General features: G+C 34.8%; 1 protein-coding gene and 1 pseudogene across 1 annotated transcript; both read left to right on the forward strand.

Moving 5' to 3' along the window:
- Positions 1 to 918: 918 nt before the first annotated feature.
- Positions 919 to 1,632, forward strand: LOC146884107 (uncharacterized; annotated as a pseudogene).
- Positions 1,633 to 10,096: 8,464 nt separating this feature from the next.
- On the forward strand, positions 10,097 to 12,757 carry LOC114195511 (uncharacterized). The gene is made up of 2 exons (XM_028086009.2): positions 10,097 to 10,272; positions 10,461 to 12,757. The coding sequence occupies exon 2, from the start codon at positions 10,979 to 10,981 to the stop codon at positions 12,233 to 12,235; it is 1,257 nt and encodes a 418-aa protein (XP_027941810.2). The 5' UTR covers positions 10,097 to 10,272; positions 10,461 to 10,978; the 3' UTR covers positions 12,236 to 12,757.
- Positions 12,758 to 14,585: the final 1,828 nt, after the last annotated feature.

Raw genomic sequence — 14,585 nt, forward strand, 5'->3', positions numbered from 1 at the left:
AAATCCTCTAATAGAAATTAGTCATTTTTTTCAAAGACTTGTGCTCAACGACACTAAAGGAGCATTCACTGAAAATGTTAGAGGAAAATATTCCAATTATTCTTTGCAAATTGGAAAGAATATTCCCTCCTGGGTTCTTTGATTCAATGGAGTATCTCCCTGTTCATTTGCCATATGAAGCATGGCTTGGTGGACCAGTGCAATATAGGTGGATGTATCCATTTGAAAGGTGATAAACCATGATTACTATATCTTTGTATGTTTTAGACTTTTATTCTCGTTTCAAATCACAATATATTCATTTCTTTTTATAGATTTATTGGGGAATCAAAACGTTTTGTAAAAAACAAAGCCTGAGTGGAAGGATCAATTTGTGCAGCCTACTTGCATCGTGAAACAACATATTTTTGTTCTTATTATTTCAAGAACTTCATCTTGTTGCCTAACAATGTTATGAATGAAACACACTGGCAAAATGAAACATGTGACTCAACATTATCAGTGTTTCGACAAGTTGGTCGTCACGCAGGCAAGGAGTTGACTTATTGGTTAACTGATGTTGAATTCAACTCTGCTCATGTCCACGTGTTAATCAATTGCGCTGAAGTTAAATTGTACCCTGAGTATGTTCTAATCTCAATCTCTGCACCTTAATCAAGAAATTTATATACTTACTAATTGTATTCTTATCTAATAGCTCATTCGTTATGGCTAACTAAGTACATGAAGAAACTTCTTCTGCTCGAATATACTCAGAGTTTCCTTACTGGTTCAAACATCAAGTATGTATGCTATTGTTTCTTAAACAAATTGTTGTTATCGAAAATCATGTAACAATTTCTTGTTGCATATTTATAGGTTTATAATGCGCCATTAAGTCCCAAAAATCAAGATTTAAGGGATTTGGCAAATTGGCCCATGAGATGCGTAAAAGAATGGCACACGTACTTTGTTAATGGGTACAAGTTTCACACTAATGAATGGTCCAAAGGAAAGAAGACAATTAACTGTGGTGTGTACGTCTAGGGCATTACAGAGGGTGGTTATGATGATTTTTATGGAATAATTCATAAAATATTTGAGCTAGAGTACAACAGTTGTACTTCTCCAAAGAAAGTAGTTGTTTTTTATTGTGAATGGTTTGATCCTTCTAGAGATGGTACAAGGGTGAATCCTAGGTATAATATATTTGAACTTGATATGAGTAAAAGATACCGACCTTTTGATCCATTCATTCTAGCAAATAATGTTAGACAAGTTTACTATGTCCCATTTCCAACATTTCGGAGCATCGACAAAAGTGGTTGGTGTGTTGCGATACAAGCTAAGCCTAGGGGTTGCATTGAGTCAAATGATTTGGAAGAGGATATTCCCTATCAAGTTGATGAAATGTCACATGCCCATGAAATAATTGAAGTTGAAAGTGTATCTACATTGCATGACTTTGATGGTGCTCCTGAAGAATTGGAAGGAGAAATACAAGAAGAAGATGGAGAAGAAGAAGACGAAGACGACCAAGATGAAGAAGAAGAAGAAGAAGAAGAAGAAGAAGAAGATGATGATGATGATAACGATGACGAGTATGATGATCATGACAAAAATGAGGAGGAGGAGGATGACGACGATGATTGAATTATTTAGTTGTTGTGAGATGTTGTGGTTGTTATAATTGTTAAATTTATGTAAAAGATTCATTAATTATGTTTTGGAAAACTTTAAATATATCACTTATAAAAGTATAATTTTGTGGTGGTAATGTGAAATAACACTTGTCATTTTAAACTGTAAAATAACTATCTTGTTCATATTTGATGTTCAATTTTGTGGTTTTATATAGTTTGATTGTTGCAATGTCACCTAGACGTCCATTTGGTTCTGATAAAGGGAAGAAGAAGACAAAGCCAAAAAGACAGCCACCATGGTACATCATAAGGGTTCTTGGCCAAATACCACAGAGTGCGCCCATTCAGGCACCATCACTTGCTACGGTACCCACATCACACCCTGCTGGGGTTACCACACCATCTACATCCATTCTGTCACCATCCCCTTATGTGGTTCCTACACCACATCCTACCGTGGTACCCACACCACTCCCTATTGTGGTTCCAACACCACCTACCTCCACACCACACCCTATTGTGGTTCTCGCACCAACTACATCCACACCACAACCTTCCCATCAAGGACCATCCCCTGTCATGGTTCACACTTCTTGTAGACCTTCCTCATCCTCTAATCCCTCTCCTGATGTTGCTCTTGCAGCAGATGCTCCTAATTCAGCTATTGATGATGATGTTGACCCTCCTCTCCATGAGCGATCGATGATTGAGCCTTTTAATCGAGGGTAATATCTTATTATCTTAAATACTAATTTGTATGCCATTACTTGTTATTTGTCTTGCCTTCTTTTTTATGACTTTTATGCATTTATATTTAGGTTTGTTCCTTCTAGAGTTGCTTCTCAGGCCATCACTAGATCTATTAAGCAATAGTTCCTTTCGCCTTGGCCATCATGGGGAGTCATACCTCCAGAAGAGAAAGAACCTTTCTAGCAACGATTTAAGGTAAAACGTCATGAAACTTATTTTCATTCCGTATTTATGTATGTATTTCAAATGAAAATAGATGTTAACTGGTATTAGACTTTAAACATCATGCATATTGTGTTGTCAAGATCATATGTACTTGATTTATTATTACAGAGGTCAGTTCAGTGGAGACCTGAGCATGAAGGTCAAATTAAAAAAATTTCCACAGCAGAGCATCTCATAGGCTATCTGAGATGTTTAGAGATGCCTGGATTGCAGGAGAGCGACCTTATTGGATTGGGGACCAGATCTGGAATCAATTGCTAGAACATTGGAATTCTCCTTCTTATCGCAATAAATGTATTACAACTCAGAGGAATAGAGCTTCAAAAAAGGGTGGGACCCTACACACAGGTGGTTCCATTACCACTCATGAGCATGCCCTTCATATGGTATAAACCTTAATTCTTTTTATTTTCATATTATGATATAATTTACTTCTTTTAAAACTGATGTATATATATAACTCTTTATTTTGTTAAAGGCAAAAGAGTTGGGGCGAGAGGCATATATTGATGAGGTATTTTACCAAACTCATATTCGCAAAGGATCTGGCCAGTTTGTTGATGAAAGGTCTCGAAGAACACATGTAAGGAAATCCTTTTACTATTTATTATTTCCTTTAAACTTAAATGTTGTACCTTATTTAACTAATTTGTCATTGTTTTTTTTAACAGCAAGAATTTTCAACTAGACTTTCACAGGTCAGATCTGAGCAAGGATCTTGTGCTAATACGTCAGAGCATGATGATGATGCTGATAAGGAAGACGTCATTAGGACATAGTGTTGGGTTGATGTTGTCGGCGAAAAAAATAAAGGAAGACTTTATGGCACTAGAGAACTTGGCAAAGGTTTCACTGCTGGAAGAGGTATCCACAAACAACAACCATCTTCCAGCAATGCTGAGGAGGTCGTGAACCGACTCACGCAACGACTAGAAGAACATGACCAGGCTTATGAAAATTTGAGAAGTCAGTTTCAAAACTTCCAAAATCTAGTCATGGCCTTTCTACCTACTGATGCCCACAACCGTCTTCAACAACAGTCCGACCCAACACTGCCCCAACAACAACCCATTACAGTCCAGCCCACTACGGTGCAGTCCACTCCAGTCCAACCCACTCTAGTCCAGCCCACTCCAGTCCACCGCAGTCCAGCCACAGACTGAGCAACAAGAAGACCCTGCAGAAGAAAATCATTCAGATGATTATGTAGATTATTAGGAATTTTTTCTATATTGAGTTTGTTACTTATTTCTGCTTTTACATTAGTTCAACATAACCCATGAAATTGTGATTGATAGATGTTTACCTTTATTTCACTTTCATATGCAAACTCTTAGAATATATGCGTGTGATGTCTATATAAGATACCTGTTTGGATTGGCTAGGGATATAATTATAAGATTGGCAGGTCTGGTTGTATTTGTGAAATTGCAGGTGTGATAAATTTGTGTGCTGTGCGAAAACAAAATGCACTTCAAAATGCAAATCATATTACCGACGGATTATTCCATGGCCAAATCTGTCGAAAAATGATCCGCCAAACTCATGAAGTTTTTGACGAATACTGCCCGTCGATAATTACAGACGACATTATCTGTCGGTAATTACAGATGGATAATACCGTCGGTTATTACACACGGATAAAGGCCTTCGATAATTACTAACGGATATGACCGTCGGTAATTATCGAAGGGCGTTATTCGTCGGTAAATATTAGCTACGCCCCTTTTATCGACGAATTTTGGTTCGTCAGAAATCCGTCAGAAAATTCAGATTACTGACGGATTTGTGTTGATATCGACGGATCTTGACCGTCGGTAATAGCTATTTTTTTGTAGTGTATAATCTCATCATAAATGGTTGTTTCTAATATGTATGATCCCTTCCTCACCGATATCGTATAGCAGTCTTCCTAAGAAATGCATGGCAAACAAATGTGGCAAATAACTCAATATCATTTCAAGGAACATGAAATTCTACCATCATCTTCCTGATTGCTCCAAATGCACCCATTATCCTCGAAAGGCAAATTGAAGTCACTTTTTATCTACCCCCAATAGTCCAAGTGAATCTTATCCATAACCTCTTTCATCCAAATGCTTGAAGGCTAGTATACGAGGAAGGAACTATAACTAAATAATATCCTTTCTCCTTCTAGTGTAGAAAATATAACATGAACTAAATGATGTAAACTATAAGATGTATACTCATTGTAAAATAAGTTAATTATAAGTTGTATGGTGTGATATTAAAAAAAATGTGTAATTTCTAATACATCAATGTTTTCTTTAAACAAAAGAAAATAAATAAATAAAATAAAAATATTGAACTATAATATAATAAAAATGAGTAAAATAGTTTAGTTTTAAGGATGTCACATGTTGAGCGGTGTTTAGGCAACGCTGAGTGTCAACTCAACTATAGGTTTGGGAGCATTTTGGCTTAGGGTGCTAAGCACTAGTTTTTATGAGGCAAATGGCGCCGAGCACTAGAGTTGGAGTTAGATGCCCTATTTTGCATATTTTACTTGTTTGGCTGTTTTTGGACATTAGGTGACTAATATGAAGAATAATTTATGGTTTCAGTATTATAAATTGAATTGAATATATTGTTGTGAGCATGTATGATGGTGTTGAAGGAATTTCAAGGAGAAATTATGTGTGGTGATAATTGTAGTGTATGCATTGACATATGAATTCAATATGGAAGTATCATGAACTTTAATAATTATTCACACTCAAGTAGAGTAGAATAGGTTATATGGTAAGAGGCACAAGAGATTCTAGTCACTAGACTTGTTTGGTCCTAGGCGCGAAGGAGATTTACCTTGTGTGTGATTGGATGATAACCCCTTGAGGTCAAACTCTATAGAGTTTGGGAACCACCATAGGTGCATACCACTACTAAGTCTAATGTCAAGTGCATGTATCAAAATGGTTGAGTTTAGTGTCAACTGCTTTTGTGATTATAGACACATATATGTTTTATGGGTTTTGGCATGATTTAATTATATATGAATATTTCTTTTGTATATTATATATGTTTTATACTATTAAATGTGTAAGACCCATTTTCTTTCTGTCTTAAATGTTTAGGGCTTTGGCCTTCTTAGTTGGGCCCAAGGTCAGCCCACTTAGTACCCCCAATAACCCCCATTTTCAATCACTTACTCTCATTTGCCTCCCAAAATTGAAACATCTCACCACTTTTCTCTCATTTCATAAAGCTCTGCTAGGGCATAAGCTTCTACCTTCTCCGAGCTAGCTGAGCTCAAATCGTTTCCTGTAAGTTAAGTTTAACCTTTCATTTTCTCCTCTTCTAGCTCAGTTGCCTTGGTTTTGTCTTGGGTTTGTCCCTGGAAATTTATTCTCGTCCTTATGTTCGTACTTTACAACTCTTTAGTGTCTCGGAGTTGTTGTGTTCTTCTTTGGGGTGTCTGTGTTGGTTGGCTAGCATCTGTCCAGGTAAGGGAAGCTAACATTTTTGCTTGTTTATAAAATACATTGCTTGTGTTTGGTCTGATTCATGTTCCTTATGCTTGGATTATATTGTTGATCATGTGAAAATATTTGCTTGTGTTTATGGTTTGATATCTAGTGTTGCATACGTGAGCAGGGAGAGGAACCTGTTGTTTTTGCCCAAGCGAGTGACCCTCGCCTAAGCGAGAATAGTAAAAAGTTGCCCCTGGTTTCTTCTTGAATTGTCACTCAGGCGACAGACTTTCATTTTGAGCGACGAGTAATCTCGCTCAAGCGAGAAGGTCTCAGTTAAGCGATAACTCGTAGAAACCTATAGTGCCCATTGTTCGAGCTCTCGCTCAGGTGAGAACGTCTAGCTTAAGCGAGACCACCCTGTCGCTTGAGCGAGGACTTCTAGCGTGAGCGAGACTGGTGCAGTGACATGTTCTAGTTCTGTTTTCTTCTCTAATTTGGTTGTTTGCCTACATGATAGAGTGATTTACCTTATAAGCATTAAGTATGATGCCATGCATGTTGTATGAGATTAAATGAGACTGAGATTTTACTATATTCGGTATGAAATTAAACATGAATTGGTTGGTTGGTGGTGCATTGGCATGAGATTGGGATGTTTGAGATAACATGTAGATTTGGTGTGAGAACATGGATGTGGCATGAGTTAGACGTAATTCCATGAGCCTCTTGGGGAGACCTCATGGTGGTGTTGTAGTGTATATAATTAGAATATAATTAGATAAGGATTAAAGTAAGGTTGCATCCTGAAACTCTAAAGAATCAGTTAGTCTCACATAGAGCGGACTGATTCAAGTGGTGAGAGTAGCAAGAGGTCCTAGTGTTTAGCAGGATAATGGCCTTAGATGATCATGATCTAACCTTGTGCGTGGTAGGGAGAAACCCATTGGCAATGGTTTTGTGGAGCAGTAAAGGCCACCACAGGTGTAAGCATCCAATGAATCCGATCTCATTATATTTTTCCAGATAATTGAGTTAGAGTCCTATTTTTTTCATCACATGATTGAGTGCCTACTGTTTTGCCTGTTCATAATCTATTCTAATTATTTGCTTGCTATATCATGATTAAAATACCTTTTATCTCTAGCTTACCCTTTTTTTTTCTATATTGTGTTTTATGTATGACTTTCTCCTTTTTGCAATGATCACCAATTATTTGGTGTGAGCAGATATGGAAATCCCTAGTGGTCATTAGAATGATGGGAATACTGCAATATAGTATGCATGGGTTGGATCATGCTCTAGGGAGCGAGCATCTTTTGGGGCATTGTTGCCTTTGTACTTATTTGCTCTGTGAGCAAATTACTAATTTAAATTGGTGCTCTTAAGTTCTGTTCATGACATCGTGGTGTGCCTTAGTTTTCTTTGCTTGTATATTTGTGGATGATTGTAATAGTGAATCCTTTTATACTCTTTGTCTTATGCTCTATTTTTTTATTATATTTACGTGATGTTTTGTTTAATATATTTATTCTATTTAAATGGGATGTCAAAAGATGAGATATTACAAAAAAAAATGCACTTTCACTATTTTAAGAGTTTCTTTAGAAAGTGATATAGTAATTTTGTATGAGTTTACACATACTAATAGATCATTTGAGGGAATTAACTTAAATATTCAACAATAATAAGACTCGAGTTAAACTCACTTATAACAATGATACAAGAGTTGTCAAAGTGGGTCAGAATCCATGGCCAACCTAACCCACCACGGATTTGAGTCGAGTTGGGTTGAAATTTTTTTACAAATTTCAATACAAGTTAATTTTTGACCTGACTCACCTTGGATTGAACCCATGGTGAGTCTCACCAACCCACCCGTAGATAAATGGTCACACAATTTTTTTGTATTTCGGTTTGGTTAGTCTGATTTTTTTTTTGTCAATATATTGGGTTGGCTAATGCAAACCTAATATTTTGTGATTTTGGTTTGTATTTGAAGTTGGACATTATTTTGGATTGTATTGAAGTTTGTTTAGATTTTAATTACAATTATAATTTAGTTTTTTTGGATGGAAGAAAAAAAATTGTATTTTTTTTAATTAAGTGAGTTAGTGAGTCAACCCATTTAACCCACCAACCCGTTAACTTGCTAATAAATGAACCGAATTGAGTTAACTCACTAAATAACAAACCCGTAGTAGATCGGGTTGGACCAAGTCGAGTAACCCATTTGATAACTCTAAATGATACTACCTCTACTTTACAATTTTAATGAATATATAATTTCTTCCTTAAACTATTATAAAAAATTGTTTTATCTTTAACAAAATTATAAAGTATTTAATTCTAGTACTTTATGAAAATCATGTAAAATATTTTTCTAACAAACAATATGTATAACTTACATTATATTGTCGTGTATAAATTCACTTTGTCACATGCAAAACAATACACATTATGATTTTTTTAAAGCGCAAAACTAAAACTCATTATTTTTAGAACGAATGTTTCTATCAGTTATTTAGATTCCTAACTCATTATTAGCTTATCGTGTAATCTTTAAAAATAATATACTTTTAACCATTAAAATAATATTGTTCTTACCTTATTTTACTTCTACAAAATAATCGATAATTATTTCATAATCATATATTTTAAAAATTATTTTCAATAGACATTAGATAAAAATTGTTTAATTTTTTTTTACCTAGCAAATCAGATTTTAACAATTTCAAATTTTCAAAATTGTCACAAGATACATAGGGACAAATAATGGTATTTAATAAGCCTGAAAACAACTAAATGCTTTAAAGAATTCATATACATTTTATTAGTACAAATTTTATATGAATTTTCTCTGTTAAAAATATAGTTTAATAGGTTTTCTAGGTTTTTAGATAATTTAATTTGATAATAGATTTTATGTACTTGTTATGATGATTTCGGGATGGTCTTTTTTACCGTCTAACCTGCTTTGTTTTAATATTTTCTAAAATTTATAGGTTTGTTGAACTATTTTGTATTAATGAAAATATTTTATGGTAATTTATTTCTAGTGAATTTTTAATTTTAAAATATCTGTTTGTAAAATATAACTTTATTTAAGTTTTATAATCTTTTTTATAAGGTTTAATTATATATAATAGTAAAATGAACGTATTGCACTATGAAATTAAGTTAATTCGGTTTCGTTCCAATTATTTTGAATCAGATTCAAACTAAAATTCAATTATCTAATCAAATCTTGTTTGAGATGAAAATAATAACAATTTCAGTCCTTGTTTATCTGCAAAAAAGAAAAATTAGATTGATAAAACTTACAGAGAATTAGGCGCAATTGTAAATATAGTAAAATAATAACAGTAATATTGTCTCTCAAATTTACACAAAATTTTCTCGTAATTATATATTATAAATACAAACTTTCAATAAGAAATATAAAATTATACAAATGTGGGCAAAATATGATTGTGAAGACATAATACTATTGTAGAGAAAATTGAAGAGACTTATTCTGTTAACTGTTAAATGTGCATATATAATTTACGCACTCAAAATATATTTTGGAAAATTAAAAAAAAAAAAGTGTAGTCTGCTTGCAATTAATTATATTTTTTGTTATATAATCATATATTTTATATCATTAAATATTTTAATTCTTACAAAATTTATCACAATCTTTTAAAAAATGAAAATAGTATTATAATTAAATGACCTCAATTAATCACAAATCAAATCTTATATTTTAACTCAAATTCTGATTCTACAGTAATATGTGATACCTATTTTATTCTCTCTCCAAATCACCAAAAAGTAAATCCTATAAATCACCAAGAAAAATAAAATATATCTCCCATCAAAATAAAATATTCAATCTCAAAACATTACAAAAAAGACAAATTTCCTAAAATCACAAGAAAATTTATTATCATTGGAATCCCAAAATAATCAAACCTAAATAAAACAAATAGAAAGAAGAGTGAGACATAGAAATAGAGAGAGAAGAGAAGTGAAAAATAAATAAATAAACAAACAAATATAAATAAATAAAACAAAAGAAGAAGAGAACCACTGTTACCAGCGACCGAGCTAACACACTCGGAGCAAAGTTCAATATATAAATCGTAAAAAAAAAAAAAAAAAGAAAAAATAAAAGAGCCATGGCCATAATCAAGTTTCAAAGATTCAAAAGTAGCAACTAAGGTTCGAGATTTCTATGCAAATTCGCCAACTATGTTGAGGTCAGAGCTTAATCAATGCATAAAACCCTATTGTGTTTTTCTTCAATAAACCTCAAACCCTTAACTTTTTCCACTTCTTTTTTTGTTTTTCCCTTGTAATTTTAAAATTTTGACCCATTTTTTTGTTACGTATTACTTTATTAATATTACTGTTTTTTGTTTGTCTTTCTCTAATTTTGTTAATTCAGTGATCTCCGCGGGACTCAAAGTTCGTGCAGTGTTGGGAATTTGGGGAAGCAATGAGGGTTTTTTAGATTGGTGCAAGTGGTGTGGTAAGGCTCTCTTTGTGGTGGTTCAAACGTAGGGTTTTGATTTGTAATTCAATTTGTTGAATTGAATTTGGTTTTGGAGTGTTTTGTCCCAGTTTGATCTCTAGGGTTCTGGGTGACGGGGGAGTTGAGATTTGACTGTGTGTGCATTGTGTGAATTTTGTGGTGAATGAAATTTGGGCTAAGGGTAACGGTGTTTGGGTTGAGATTTGTTTATTTCTGTTGGGGGCTTAATGTTGTTCGGATGGTCTGTGCTGAGTATGGTTGTTGTGATTGGCAGAGGCTGTGATTGCTGATTTGGGGTTGAATGATATGGGGGAGGGGAGGGTTTGGGTTGTTTGGAAGAAGAAGTAGCTGTTGTGATTATTGAGGCTGTTCATGTGTGGGTGGGTTGTATTTTGATTTGTTGGGTAGTGTATGATTCTATTGATTGAGAAATGCAACCCCCACTCAGTTCAAGAATCAATTTGGTCGAATTAAAAGCGCAGATTGTGAAGAGGATTGGGGCGGAGAAGTCAAAGCAGTACTTTTATTACTTGAACAGGTTTCTGAGTCAGAAGCTGAGCAAGACTGAATTTGATAGGTCATGTTATCGGGTACTTGGCAGGGAGAATCTTCCGTTACACAATCATTTCATAAAGTCAATTTTGAAAAATGCTTGCCAAGCCAAGACCCCACCGCCAGTCCAGCAACTGACAGGTCCTCCAAAAACTGGAACACTTGTCCATCATGCATCTGGTCGAGAGGATGGACATGAAAATAGTTTTGTTAACATCCAAAATCAGAATGTTTCCATTTGGTCCAATGGGGTTGTGCCGGTTTCGCCACGCAAGTTAAGGTCTGGCGGCCGTGATCGTAAGCTTAAAGATAGACTGAGCCCTCTTGGACCAAATGGAAAAGTTGATTCTGTTGCTCATCAATCCACACCTACAGAAGACAGCAGTAGTAAGGTTGATATGGAGAATGATGTTCTTACTCCATGTGATTATCAAAGACCTACACAACATCTTCAGGTAGTTGATGAGCTACTTGAGAATGGTATGGGTGATGCTCTTCAGAGACCTGCTAAGAAACCAAGAATATATGGGAATGGACCAACCGATGCATCAGTTATTGAAAAGGGGGAAGAAGTGGAGCAATCAAACCGCATCAATTTTTCTAGAAGTCCTTTGGTAGCACCACTTGGGATTCGCTACTGCACCACAAGTGTTGGTGGGGCCCGCAAAGCGATGCCAGTGAATGGCACTAGTAATTTTGTTAGGTGTTGCGACAGTGGTAGGTTATCTAATACAGATACATTGAGAAGGCGCATGGAACAGATTGCCACAGTACAGGGTCTTGGAGGTGTTTCTATGGAATGTGCAAATACATTGAATAATATGTTAGATGTGTACTTGAAAAGGTTGATCAGATCTTGTGTTAATTTAGTGGGAGCTAGGTCTGGAAATGAACATAGGAAGCTCCCTGTCTCGAAACAGCAGATTCAGGGGAGGGTCATTAATGGTGTCTGGCCAAATAATCATTTACATGTGCAGAATGCCAGTGGGCTGGCAGAACCTGAGGCTGGACATGGACCACCACACTCGGTATCTATACATGATTTTAAAGTTGCTATGGAGCTAAATCCACAGCTACTTGGAGAGGATTGGCCCGTACAACTGGAGAAAATTTCTATGCGATCATTTGAGGAATGACATCTTTCGACGTTGTTTTAAGCAAAGGTTGGCCCTGCTTCTTCTAGTTCTGATGGCTCAGTCACAGCTGGTGATCATTGGCACACTAGCTCTGTTCCTATTGCCCGGGTGAACTAGATGACCCCCCCAAATGGAGAAATGTAGCCCTTCTGGATCAAATACTGATTTTGATCTTCAAATCATCCTATCTCTGCTATTGTGCAGGCTAGGATGGTTCAGAGATTCATTTGTCTGCAACCTAGGGTAATATCAAATGAAGCCCAGGATTGGTTGCCGTGTTGTATGAATAGCATTGGTGTTGGCTGTGTTTGTTATTGGTAGAGATCTCAAGGCTTTTGCTTGCTTTGCAGCCAATGACAAAGAAGACTCAGAATGTTTTGCGGGAACACTTTTGCGTAGCTGGGATCAAGGAACTAAGAGCATGTATAAGAACCAAACGGTTGCTCTGTATGTATTTTTAGAATATGAGGATTGATTGAAATTCAATATTAATAACAAGTCAATTAAAATTTCCTTTGATCATTTCAGTTTTACGCTTGAACACCATGACTCCAAATTTCACCATTACCTGCAGTAATTTTTGTTTTAAATTTTATTCATCAAGTGGATCTATAGCTCATATACCCTGTAGTTGAGTTCTAATTAGTTTTGGTCAAAATAAATGAATTTTTAATCATATGTCTGACTTTCAAATTTTGACATCCATTTAATATCTTCAGAGGTATATGCATTATATTGAGATATTTTATCTGTTTGAGATTTGAGTAGTTTTATGGCTTATGGTATATGTTATCTGGAATTGTTTCACTAGTTTCAAAATTAAAAGCCTAAAGGGCATTCCAATTTAATAGAACAACAACTTGTGGGAACCTTGGATGCCTATATATATATATATATATATATATATATATATATATATATTCAATTCTCTGGGTTTACTGGAAAATTCTGTACTCACGTTACTATGTGCTAACTATCATATAACTGAAGATATTTAGACCATGTTCCAGAGATCATGGTGATTGCTTAGTTAGCAAGTTACTTGTTAAAAGTCAGACAGATCGATACAGGTTACCTGCAAATAGCTTGTTGTGTAGGCTGCTCATGGATGGACTGGATTTTCTGTTAATATTTTGAATCTCTACCATTTTCTTATGTTAATGATGCAAATCAGAAAAAATGGCTACTTTACGTTGTTTTTATTTCTAAACCATGATTTTCCTTTTGCCCTTGGTTTTCTACAGTGATTGCGGCAAGCAACTGAAAAACGCAGAGATAATTAAGTTGTAATGTGTTCAGATTTACAGGTTGGTGGAAAATAAAACGGTCAACATGTTTGAGACGAAGGATGCAAGAGCCACTGGGTTTAACGTGTTTTGATATGAATATTGAAGTGGATTCAGCACTGAATCAATTAGATATGTTTATCTGTGATTGATTACTGAAAAAGTTCTTGACACATATTTGGTTTATTTTCATGCCACTTTGTTTTCATGGTAGTATTTTCACCATATACCAGCAAAATTTTGAAAAAAGAAAGTAGAATGATCAGAGTTGACTTTCTTTTGTAACAATGGAATAAATGAAATTATAAAGTGAACCAAATCCCCTCAACTTTTTTGGATCTTATATCAGGTAGTGATCCTTCCTAGTCAACTTTTAACTGATGTTCTGTTGGCATTGAAACCCATCTGATAAATGGGCAGCAAATTGCTTGTCTGGGTTAAGATTTTACTTGGCTTTTACAATTCTTATTATATACATAAAATTTCTTGTATAATAATAAGAAAAATCCAAAGGAAATATGAAACTGTTGTATGTACTTGTTTAGCATGGTGATAACTGCAATGTACAATGGCTGTAGACAAATTTCAGTGAGACATATGAATCAAATGTTGAACATTTATACGAATTTGGAATTTTGTTGGAATTTTTTGTACTGTTCCTTTGTGTCTTCAAAATACTGATGATTACTGAGTTTACAAAGGTTTTTAAAGTATCAACATCAGTTTATTTTTATGTCTATTTTATATATACATGTGGATACCGACTCATCTGATATTGCTTGTTGTAACTTTCTAAAGTCATGTAAATACCTTATGTGCTTTCAATCACCGTGACATTCTTCTGCATGAACATCAAAGTTTTGGAGGTTCTTATAAGTAGCAGGGGAAGCTTTGAAGACATATTCATGGTGGCTGTGGCAGATGGCATTGCATTCATACAAAGCAAATACATGGGAAATTTTGCATACAATATGTGCCAGACTGATTGAAAGTGGATTTTTGTCGTAGACCAAATTTGGAACTTGGGAATGTATTGAAAATCCAATGATCTCCTGAATTGATTG

This window comes from Vigna unguiculata, chromosome 8 (genome assembly GCF_037176805.1).
Source record: "Vigna unguiculata cultivar grain cowpea cultivar isolate G323 ecotype 2 chromosome 8, ASM3717680v1, whole genome shotgun sequence".
In the NCBI taxonomy this organism is placed as follows: domain Eukaryota; kingdom Viridiplantae; phylum Streptophyta; class Magnoliopsida; order Fabales; family Fabaceae; genus Vigna; species Vigna unguiculata.